The following is a 12053-nucleotide window of genomic DNA, read 5'->3' as shown; positions in this document are numbered from 1 at the left end:
CATTTTCTTCTGCCTTTTTCCTCTCATAGCATCTCTGCATATTCAGTTGTGTGTTCATACACTTTTTTTGGCATTAATGTCTTCAGAATTAAAAAAGAGTAGTATCAGCCTGGTTTTTTAACTTATGCTAAACCAAAATTAATTTATTAATTGTAATTACAGATTGTTTTCCCTGGCAATATTTTCAATAGCCATTAGGCATCAGGAGTAATTTTTCCAAAGTTTTAACATTTGCAAAACGTAGTGGATCTCTGGGGATGGAGCCATAGAGCAAGCGTGTTGGTTTGTAGACTTTTAATGAAAGCCTGTCAGTCCTGCCATCTTTTGGACATTCTTTAACTAATTACAGGGAAGTTTGATCTGATTAATGTGGACATAGTTCATGAGGGATGTGAGGAAAATGTCAAAGAAGTAACTTTGAAAAAATGTCATGCTGTGGACTTCCATTCTCCTTAAAAATGCATTCATGCTCACAAGCACAGTGTTTTGAGTTTTAAGGATCTCCCCATGTTAAATGCCACAAATAGTTTGTGACCTGAAATCTTAAAAGATACTGGAGTTACCTTTTTTCTGTGCTATTTAAAAAAGTTAGTCATGCATTCCTCAGATGGAATTAAATTTTGCTTATGGAAACACACAATTACCATGAGGTCATTTTAGGTTTATTTTCCCTTGTTGCATTTAAAGTATTTATTTGGGGACCTGAGCATAAAAAAAAACATATTTTCTGTCTGGGATACTGAAAGGTGAAAGGTGAACAGATCAGTCCAACCTGGAAAAAAACCAAAACACTTTGGTTTATCTGACTGAAAAGAAGAATATCATTCCAGAGAAATGCTGGCAGCTCGATCACATGAATGTCTATAACAGGAGTGGTGTAGCTCTTAGGAAAAAAGTTTCTGCCTTCCCTAATTCGGAATCTGAATTTTTGGTCCTTGCTATAGACAATACACTAATATTTCTGGCAATGTGGGTGCTCCCTTCCTTTCTCAACAAACAGAATTTCAGGAGAAAAACTTGGTAGAAAAATCAGTCAGATCAAACTTTGTAGGTTCAATGAATTGATAACCCAAACTGAACAAACTGCTTTGGGGAGCACACTAATATCCTACCAAAAAAACTCCCATGGAGAATTTAACGGTGTATGTGTTACCTGTACAAGAAAACCTATCCATCACTAATCCCTTACACAGGAAGAAAGAATTTGGTTCTGGATTATGCTGGGTCATGGTGGAATGGCGGAAGGGCTCATAGTCACCTTCATGTATTACTAACAAGGTTATGATGGCCTGCTGTATACCGTAGTTACAAATTGATATGGGCTTCAGTCTAGTATGAGATCAGTTCTGGTGTCTTGCCAACCATCCTAAAGTATCAATACAGTAAGTATGACCTATTAATATCTACTGCTGCTACTAGCTGTCATTTTAGCATTTACATATTCATCATATTTTTTTATCTGTCTATTTATTGTAAATATACTTCTTAAAATTATAAAACCACCCAAAACTCCATGTAGCACTCAAAATTAGAAAAAAAACCATATTCTGGCAATATAACTAGAAACAAGGCAACATTTAAGTTAAATAAAAACTTTATTAACAATGTAAAACATGTATTACAGTCTCAGATAATTCTGGCATGCCCTATAAGGATTAGTACCTACTTATATGCAGACACCATGCTTTGAATTCTATTTGAAACAAAATGGGTTGCTGTTGTGTTTTACATTGTTTTGGTGTTTTTTAATACTTTTCTTTTAATAAATGATTTACTTTTCCCAAAAAAATCTTGTAGAGATACTATCACTTTAAAAGGAAATCTGTTGCTTCTATGCATTGTACAGTATGTATGTATTATGATTTCTCTATTTACAAGTTCTAAGTATTTTTGTATATGGTTTGTGTATCGTAAATTAAGGTATTTTTCTATGAAGTTTTTAAATTGAGATATAGTGGAAGACTAAATATGAATAAGAGCACAAAAAGCAACTGGAGTTTTTGTGCAAATTCTGTTACAATATTGTTTAAATGTTTTAGAGCTTTAATACTTTTTCTGTTAAATATTTTCTATGCTTAAAGACTGTTAGAATATGATCAAGTATTTTAATATGATACTAATAAGAGTATTATACTATGCACAAACTTTTAGCTGCAGTTCAAACAATAAAAAGATCCCCTTTAAAGTTAGCTATTAACCATAATTCATATGTCTTGAGTGGTTGAAAGTAAGCATGCAAAACATACTTTAAAAAGTTTGAAAAGCATTCTTAGTTATGCTAGATCTATTCCTCAGCTGGTTTATGACCACCACAACTTTAAACTATTAAAACCCTTTTTTGAAAAGGGGGATGGAGAAGAGAAAAAGGAATAGGCTAGTGTAGAAAATGTACTTCATAATTAAGAGTAGTAATGTTCATCTTTTCAGTGGTGGTCAAATAATAGTGGTTTAATCAAAGCTATGAATGATTTTCTTGATGCTTCTGGGCTTAATCTTCTAACTTGAGACAAGACAGCACAGTCCAAAGAATCTTCGCTTCCTTCTTCTTACCAATGGATATGGAGTCAAGTTTAGGAGGCTGCTATCATCTGTGATGTAAAACCGCACATTTTAATACAAGCATGTACACATGCACACACACAAGAGTTTTTATAATTTATACATTCTAACAGCAACTGTATGGTTAAAAGATCCCACTGCTCTAGGCATAGGGAAAAAAATAACCTGAATTTTGTAAATAAGGGTCTTGTGATGCTAGTTATCTGGATCTCCATGGTAATGTAACAGAAATTTTGTCAAGGAGAATACCAGTTTATTAATGAAACCTAAAAGAAATTACACCTCCAAAAATGCAAGCCACAGTACTCCTGCATGAATGAATAATGTTAGGGTCCCAAATGAAACCTAAAGATAAGTAGCTTGAGATCTTTCAGACATGCAAGTTTGGAAATGTCAATCCTAAGGTAAATTCTGGCTTAATATAAAACTGCCCAGCATTATTTGGTGGCCATTTATGCATATAAGGGAGAATTTTCATTAAAAACTGCAGCACTGGAGCATTTTGGCACGTCAAGAGAAGAAGCATTTATCTGGAAAAGCTAGCCCAATATGCTCTCCCTATTTCTGGTTAGCTTTCTAGCTTTTATGTTAGCTACTTTCAAACTCATACAAAATGTATATATTAGCGCCAACTCGTGCACTATCACTGAGCTATCTTGCAAAATCTTTAGAATTCACTTTGAATTTGAGCCATCTTCAGGCAGGTTTTATGCTAAGAGCTATGCCTCATTATGTTCTTATTCTGGTTACAGCAGGGAATTAGTTCCTGCTTCCTACGTGTCACCAGGAAAAGTATATTATTTTATCTATAGATACCATACCTATAAAATTGAAGAATACCTCATATGGAACTTGAAAGGCTGAAATTCACATACTAAATTTTGACTCCACTGAATCAGTAGGGAAAAGACTTCACCTAGACTTTTCTTTTTGTAATTTCTAACCCTTTAATTATCTTAATTTTCCTTACATGAAGAAAATACAAAACCTACCTTGATTTTTCAGTGGTAAAGGCATAGTCTCCCTGAGTTTACTTAAAAGGTTTTTCATTTCTCTAATATCTCTGTGGAAACAAAAGTTTAAAGAGATACAATAGAACAGCAGTTGAAGACTGCATGGGGAATGGCCCAAAGGATAGCTTTATATGCTGAAATAATGGAGCAATAAATACAAAAATCTATTGGGCAAGCACCTGGTTCACATACATGTTTCAGAAGATGCATACAAAAAAAGGGCAGTAGATTTAATAATGGAGCACTTTTAAGCCAGTCTGATATTAACTAGTTTCATCTGGTCCAAATTTATGATGTATTCTGGCACTCCCATAAATCATATTAAATGAATTGATGGACACAATGTGATCCTAGTGGCAAAACACACAATACATCTTTTAGGACAAGCTAGTACTAATGACAACTTAATACGCCTTATCAGAAGTTTGTAGCTTGTGCCATGAATGTGTTTCATTGTTCAAAAGGAAATTATAATACACGTAGCTAACCCACTGTATGTATTGCTGCACATTAAGTGAAAATTTAGAAACAGAGCTGTCACTCTCATGCCTCTTAAGAGAATCTGGCATGAAATTTTCTAAGTCAGTAAATAAAAAAATGGTAATAAAATGCTAAGGCACATGAAAACCAACAAGGTGCTTGGTGACAGCCAGCATGGCTTCACTAAGGGGAAATCCTGCCTGACCAATTTGGTGACCTTCTATAATGGTGCTATGGAACTGATGGACAGGGGTAGAGCAGTTGATGTCATCTACCTGGATTTGTGCAAAGCGTTTGACACTGTCCCACACAACATCCTTGTCTCGAAATTGGAGAGACATCAATTTGATAGGTGGATCACTCACTGGATAAAGAACTGGCTGGATGGCTGCATGCAAAAAGTTGTGGTCAATGGCTCAATGCCAGCTGGAGATCACTAACGAGTGGTGTCCCTCAAGGAGTGGTGTTGGGACCGGTCTTGTGTAACATTTTTGTCGGTGACATGGACAGTGGGATTGAGTGCACCCTCAGCAAGTTTGCCGATGACACCAAGCTGTGTGGTTCGGTTGATACGCTGGAGGGAAGGAATGCCATCCAGAGGGACCTTGACACGCTTGTGAGGTGGGCTGATGCCAACCTCATGAAGTTTAACCATGCCAAGTGCAAGGTACTACACCTGGGTCAGAGCAATCCCAGGCACAGCTACAGGCTGGGCAGAGAAGAGATTCAGAGCAGCCCTGCGGAGAAGGACTTGGGGGTGCTGGTCAATGAGAAAATGAACATGAGCCATCAGTGTGTGCTTGCAGCCCAGAAAGCCAACTGTATCCTGGGCTGCATCAAAAGGATCGTGACCAGCAGGTCGAAGGAGGTGATCCTGCCCCTTTATTCTGCTCTCATGAGACCTCACTTGGAGTATTGTGTGCAGTTCTGGTGTCCTCAACATAAAAAGGACATGGAACTGTTGGAACAAGTCCAGAGGAGGGCCACGAGAATGATCAGGGGACTGGAGCACCTCCCGTATGAAGACAGGCTGAGAAAGTTGGGGCTGTTGAGCCTGCAGAAGAGAAGGCTGCGTGGAGACCTCACAGCAGCCTTCAAGTATCTGAAGGGGGCCTATAGGGATGCTGGGGAGGGACTCTTCATTAGGGAGTGTAGTGACAGGACAAGGGGTAATGGGTTAAACAGGGGAAGTTTATATTGAATATAAGGAAGAAATTCTTTCCTGTTAGGGTGGTGAGGCACTGGAATAGGTTGCCCAGGGAGGTTGTGAATGTTCCATCCCTGGCAGTGTTCAAGGCCAGGTTGGACGAAGTCGTGGGTGAGATGGTTTAGTGTGAGGTGTCCCTGCCCATGGCACGGATGTTGGAACTAGATTATCTTAAGGTCCTTTCTAACCCTAACTATTCTATGATTCCATGATTATCTCACAAAACAAGTTACATTTGGATATGTTTTGAGGCCAAAAGCTGCAAAAATGTTCCTGTTTTACAGACAGGTGGCAAACCAGCAATGTTGTGAGCAGGCTTGTAATGTCTTTTCAGGATTTGGTCTTGTCTCATTCATCTACATACAAAATGACTCTTAGAAATAAAGCAGTATGTCTAATAAGAAATTTCTCAGATTTAATCTCCAGGTTACTCTCTCAGTAGGACTTAGTTTTATACAAATAAACATGATAACCATTAAAATTTCATCAGCAGCTTAACATGCAAAGACATCATGTATTTCTTGCAATGAAATGTTGGCCATCAGGATTACTCCCAGTCTTTCAACTGCACAGTTAAGAGGGTAAGAGAAGTCCATTTTGACAAACCTGTGGATGATGTTCCCCTCCTAAGGCTTCCACACTGATAACTATGGGCAGAAGCAACTGAAATGAACTAGATTCTGTGCTTTCAACTTAGGAATGCAGAACTGCAGGCCAGCAGATTTTCCTCTTTTAGAGAACGTGGCCCACTAGCAACACAATTTCCCACACTTTGTTTTTGCTAATTACCCCCCTGTTAACTAACCAAATTAAGCATATCACCTCTCTCTGCCCTTCTTTTAGGAGCTGGTCTCAGGTATAATAAATGTAATAGAAATGTTAACAGGTGATATAATTTAGCAATATCTTTAATACTAGCAACACTGACTTCCTAATTGTAAAAGACTAAATAAACCCTAAATGAAAATTTGCTTTGTTTAGGAATGAAGTGCTACACATACCTTTCAGTGTGTTCAATATCTGTGGAAACCTGCCATAAATGCTGTTGAATATCCAATGGTGATGATGATGTGTCTTCTAAAAAAGGTACTTCAGAACTCTCCTCCACTTTAGTATCTAGGATCTTGGCTGGGACACCAGGTTCTTTTCCTTTAAAATATTTAAAGAAAACATATATCCCCATTATTTATTAATTAAACCGTATACTCAGATAATATAATTGATGTTTTGAGCTTGGTCTTGCAGAGTATAAATGAAGAAAGTGGTGAATGCAAACTCTGAGGAAGAACTGTTCATAAAGAGAGCAAGACACCCATCTGCTAATCAGAGTGCTGCTATATCACAGTATCACAGTATGTTAGAGATTGGAAGGGACCTCAAAAGATCATCTAGTCCAATCCCCCTGCCGGAGCAGGAACACCTAGATAAGGTTACACAGGAATGTGTCCAGGCGGGTTTTGAATGTCTCCAAAGAAGGAGATTCCACAACCTCCCTGGGCAGCCTGTTCCAGTGTTCCGTCACCCTCACTGAGAAGAAGTTTTTTCTCAGGTTTAAGTGGAACCTCTTACTCTTGCTGAAGTAAGAGTGTTCCAGGGAGGCATGTGTTTAGAATTTTACATAGTGAGTATTATGAAAGGTTCCACTTAAATTCTAGTGGTTCACACGTGAAATGAAATAAAGAGCCAGAGGGCAAAACAAAACAAAATAAGCAAGGAAACTACAGCATACATTCTGAAAGCAGCTTCAAAAACTTTGACACTAAAGAACATTGCAATCCATGTCTCCTAGTATTACAGCAATGACAAGGGAAAACAGGAGGCAAAATATTTACTTTGTGATTTTAAAAGCAATATATAGCTGCCACCACTCAGAGCATCAGATTTTGAATTTCCATGCTTACACTTGCCTAATTCATGCTCACTATATGGAAATGAAATGCAGTGTTGGAATCAAATGGGAACTTCATGACAGATCTGCCACGGTTTCTGTCAGGGAGAGAATGGGATAAAGGATGTGGTCCATGATAGCAGAGAATGCAAGAGAGTTAAGTATTGGTGGGATTTTTTGGCATCCTTCCAAACCTCCTTTGGACTGTCTGATGGTATTCCTTTCTGTAATGCAAATACAGTCCTGGCACAAAGTATATTTAAATAAGAAAATTCAAATTGGAGTGCATCCCAGACATGTTATTGAGAATTAAAGTTTTTTCCTTTCTGAGTTCTCTCATGAAATGGAGTAAACAATCTCAGAAAGAAAAATTTGTAAAAATAGAGAGAAAACCTGCCAGTGTCTAAACCAGTGATATGAGGAGTTGAGTAAGAAATGTTTTTTCTCCACACAATTTTTGAAATTTGAAAAAAATTCACATCAGGAAAATCCTGAGTAGTTACTATAACATTTGACAAGGAATAGCAATGATAGGAATTATATTAATAGGAATAGGTAAACCACTCCTTTGCTGAAAAAAGAAGATAATATTCTTAGCAACTCATCTGAATGTCAAACTAGACATTGCTTGTACTACAGAAGATACTTGCTTAATGTTTTAATTACTCTTTTAAGTCAGTAGAAATCCCTTCTTCCTGCTTTGCCCTTAACTAAGTCATCTTACTATGATTCCAGGAGATCGCATGACCTGACACAAGTTTACCATCTATAACAGATTGATGTTCTCTCTCCTTTCTCTGCTCCTTACTTTGGTATCCACTAACTTGTGCTTTGTGAAATCTCTCTGTGAGCTACTTTAACCCATCAAATGGTAGAAGATTACCGCAAAGAAAGATCAAATAAAATGTGAAGTTTTCTGATGAACTGTTTGAAGTCAGTGAGTTTTTAGGTCAGTGAAGAATGCTTACATGTTTGAGAGCAAGCGCCAGATAAGGATCATGTGGCCAGAAGCATTGGAAGGGAGAAAGAAATAAAGGCATGATACAGGGTGGGGTGTTAATAAAGAGGAAGAGCTGAGTATCTTTCTGGTGGTAACAAGGTATTACGTTGACCCAATTGCTTGTGGAAAAGCAGCCAAAGACTATTTCCCACATTGTTTCTTTTATTCTGTATAAACCTGTAGGTATAACTTTCTAATTTTTATACCTCTTAAATGCAGCATATGCTGGGGTTTTTTTAAAGCACTTCATATTGTACAAGTCTAATAGTTAATTGTGTAAGCTTTGTTATTCATTATTTTGCCCATTACAAGAAGCCCATTACACTACATACTATTACCTTTTACTGCTTCTTTGAAAGAGGGTTGCCCCGGGGAAACCATCTAATTTGCCAGTGATATCACAAGTTATTACTTGTGGAACTGGGTATTAGTTAATTCTCCCATTATTTTGAAGTCTTATGTTGAAACTCTGACCTGACTTTTGGTGACATGGTGTCAAGAGCAACCCTGTCTGTAGAGGCATCCTTCAAGCATGTCAAAGGTGTTTCAATGGAAACAATAGCAGTACCACATGAAATAACAGTAAAGGTTAGTTTTTCCAAATTGAGAACAGAAGCACTGAGAATGTAACATTCTTTCTGTTAGCACAAAAGGAAACTCTTGCAGATTTAAGAGAAAGAACAGCACAGATTTCAGTTGAAAAGAGCTCTTTACCAGTAATTCTGTTGTATTTTGAGCAATTCCTGAAGCCTTTCTTGAATTTCAGAACATCTGCTCAACCACTTGAAAACAGTTAGAGTCAGCTAATAATAAAGGTTTTGCTTTAATAATGTATATGACTCAGGCTTAATGTTTCTACTAGATGGCACAGCCTGTAGAGAAGCAAAAGCTCTTCAAATCCTCTTCCTAGTGGTGGTAAGGATAGCTTTTCTGTTACACATTCTTAAAATAGGTGTATGAACCCTAAATTTTACTTTCAATTTAGTGAGTAGACTTCTATTAACTTCAGTTGGACTTTGATTGTGCCCACAGTGTTGTTAGAGGTGTCCACATACACTTGCTGTTCTTGCCAGTTGATTAGGCAGAGGCTCTTTTTACCATGAAATTTTAAGATAAAGCATGATTACTCTTTATCTTTTAGCCTCTAATTCAGGTGTTTTTTTTGTTTGTTTGTTTTTTTTAACTTGCCTTTGGTACAAGATTAAAGTTATCCAGTTAAATAATTGTGAACATCAAACCTGAGCTTTATTGATGCTAAATAAGAGCGTAGAAAATGATCAGTTCAGTACATACAACATCTGTGATCACTGCTTTATGTGTTTAACTTGCTCTGCTCCGTACTGCTAGTCATGCTACCCTGTGCACGTATGTACTCAGTCACCCCCTGCTTTGCAGAGAAACTTATGTAATGAATAAAGCACCTATTATAGGCACCTCAGAGCTAGTTAGATTTCGCTGCAGATGAACTGGAAAGATATTTGAAGGGAACAACACAATTTAACAAAGCTGACAGAACCTCTCTCTCAAAAAGAAGGTGGCATTTGCATTAGGCTTCTACCCTGGTATTAAGGATAAATGCACGATTTATAAATCACAACTAAACTAAATGAAAAGGAGAATGTAAAAAGTGGAATAGGAAAAAATCACATAGGAAGTAAACAATAAAAATGGTAAATATGGCTAACAGCCTGAGGAACTTTGTTCCTGACTTACACATGGGACCTGCAGAACTCAAGAGACTGTCCTTTGTTATTGTTAAGGAAAACACAGTAGAAACAAATCTGTGGTAGAAGCTGTGTTGTCCTCCTTCCATGCCTGTTTTTGTTCTGTTCGTTTTGGTCTCTTCACAGTGTCCACAGGAGAAGGGGCAAGTCTCTGGGTTTTTTGAGTGCTTGTTTCTCCACATCTGTGTGCTTCTCTCTCATGACTTATCCTTCTTGTGTAAGTAGTATGTGTAAGTAATTACACATATCTACTACCAGTTTTTAAATAGATTGCTGAGGCTGTAGTAATTCCATTAAACAATCATTCCTTTCTCCTTCAAGACCCTAAAAAGCATGTAATTTAAACTAACCAATTCAAACGAAAATCCCATCACTAAATAGAGGGTTTATTTTTGTAATCTGTAACACAAGTTATCACAGGCTTTTAAGTGCTATTTTAAGGAAATAACATGTTGTTATTACAAGATGCATACTGGAAAAACAAGTTACACTATTAACTTCTAGAGTGGTATATGATACACAATTATCTGTGATTTCATATCAGATCTGTGATTTTATGTACCAAGAATGCAGGAATGACTTGCCTCAAACTCAGCACAAATAGCTACCAGTTTCAGACCTTATATTTCTTTGACAAGGTAGCTTTAACTATTTTTACAGCATGTTTTGAACTTTGGAGAACACCTCCAGTTCATTTTACCTATTCCCTCTGCCTTTGATTTGTTGTATGGGCTTACTCCCTTGATTATTAGAGTAAGTGCTTGCTCATATGCTGCACAGCTAACTAATAGAATGATTGTAATCTGCTATTTAGGGTTTTCAAAATACTTTGTAATATAATTATATAACCAAACAAGTCATTTATACCTGTAGGTTATCCTAAGAAATTAATGGCTTCTATGTAAATATATCTAGACATTAAGCTTCAATAATGTGCATTTCCATGGTGACATGTTATGATTCAATTATAATAAAAATATTTTACAGTTCCTCACAATGAAATTAATATATTATTATCATGCCTACATGAATCCACAAAACTCTTTTATCTATTATGCTTACATAATAAACATGCAATTAAATTCTTTATAAGGTATCAGTAAAAACATCTGACCTCAAAATATTTGTGGCTGAATACAGCAACATATGCTGAAGTACACTTAGGAACCCTGAAGTAATTCTGGGTTGTCCCAGTGTGGGACCTTGACAACTTCAGTATTAATTTGGAAAAGGGCTAATCTAATACTAATATAAGGTTGAGTACTCTAATATAGGGATTGTGGAAAAGAGGAATAATGCAGTATATGATCAGCTAACCAAACACATAGTAGCTATAAAAAGCTTCAACTAGGCCTACTTGGGCATGTTTCATTGCATTCTTTGCAGACTTCCTGAATGTTGGAACTTTACAGTCATAATGTATTTTCAACACTTGGCTTTTGGGTGTATGTATCTTAGAAAAGAATTATAGAGAGCACTTACCTCAGTTTACTTACTGCATAACACAGCTGGAAATATTTATGACTTTTGGCCCCATTGTGACTATTACATCTCAAAGAAATAACAGACTATATGACTTTTCTAGCAGAGTTTGTATGACAGTAGTAAGTTAATCTAAAGCACTGTAAATATGCAAGAAATTTCTATACAGGAAGCTTGATATATACTATACATTATATATAGGACTGTTCTGTACAGCAGAAAGAACAGAAAGAGAGAGATGAGAAGATCAGTGCTGTAAAAGACAGTGAAGATACGCAGAGCTCAGCCTTCAAATTGTAGTTGGTATTTTTTTAAAAAGCATCTGTTTCCCAGTAGGGAGCAATGAGTTTCTCTTAGGAACAGAGCATCAGCATCAACCCACTGCCTTAGCTTTACCAGTTCTATAGTTTGTTTGATAACATCCGGTCAAGATACTAGTACCCACATTACTATTTATTAACTGAAGTTTGCTGAGGAAAGCCTGCCTGTCATCCTACTTGAACATCTTGCTGCTCGAGGAAGAACACAAATTGGTGAAATCTCATGGGAGAGTTAAAAACCTTACAAACTACTTATTCAACAGTTAATGGCATTAGAAAATGAAAAGTTACATCCAAATGGAAAATATTACCTTCAGAAATGAGCTTCAAGACACAACAATGACATCAGACATGCATATTTATGAATTAAGCAAAGATTT

General features: G+C 36.8%; 1 protein-coding gene across 1 annotated transcript in view; it reads right to left on the bottom strand.

Annotated features, from left to right (window-relative positions):
- Positions 1-1516: 1516 nt before the first annotated feature.
- Positions 1517-12053, bottom strand: part of RGS7BP (regulator of G protein signaling 7 binding protein) — a 40993-nt gene continuing 30456 nt past the window's right edge. Inside the window, exons 4-6 of the mRNA XM_061342668.1 lie at positions 6261-6408; positions 3552-3622; positions 1517-2588 (exon numbers count right to left, since the gene is read on the bottom strand). Of these exons, the coding sequence (XP_061198652.1) occupies positions 2497-2588; positions 3552-3622; positions 6261-6408 (311 nt within the window). The 3' untranslated portion in view covers positions 1517-2496. The remainder of the gene's footprint in view (positions 2589-3551; positions 3623-6260; positions 6409-12053) is intronic.

Source organism: Neopsephotus bourkii, unplaced genomic scaffold (genome assembly GCF_033783945.1).
Source record: "Neopsephotus bourkii isolate Nb327-2 ecotype Australia unplaced genomic scaffold, CSIRO-AGI_Nbou_v1 NB_1810, whole genome shotgun sequence".
Classification (NCBI taxonomy): Eukaryota; Metazoa; Chordata; class Aves; order Psittaciformes; family Psittacidae; genus Neopsephotus; species Neopsephotus bourkii.
Note: the sequence above shows the minus strand (reverse complement) of the source record. Positions and strands in the feature narration are given on the sequence as shown.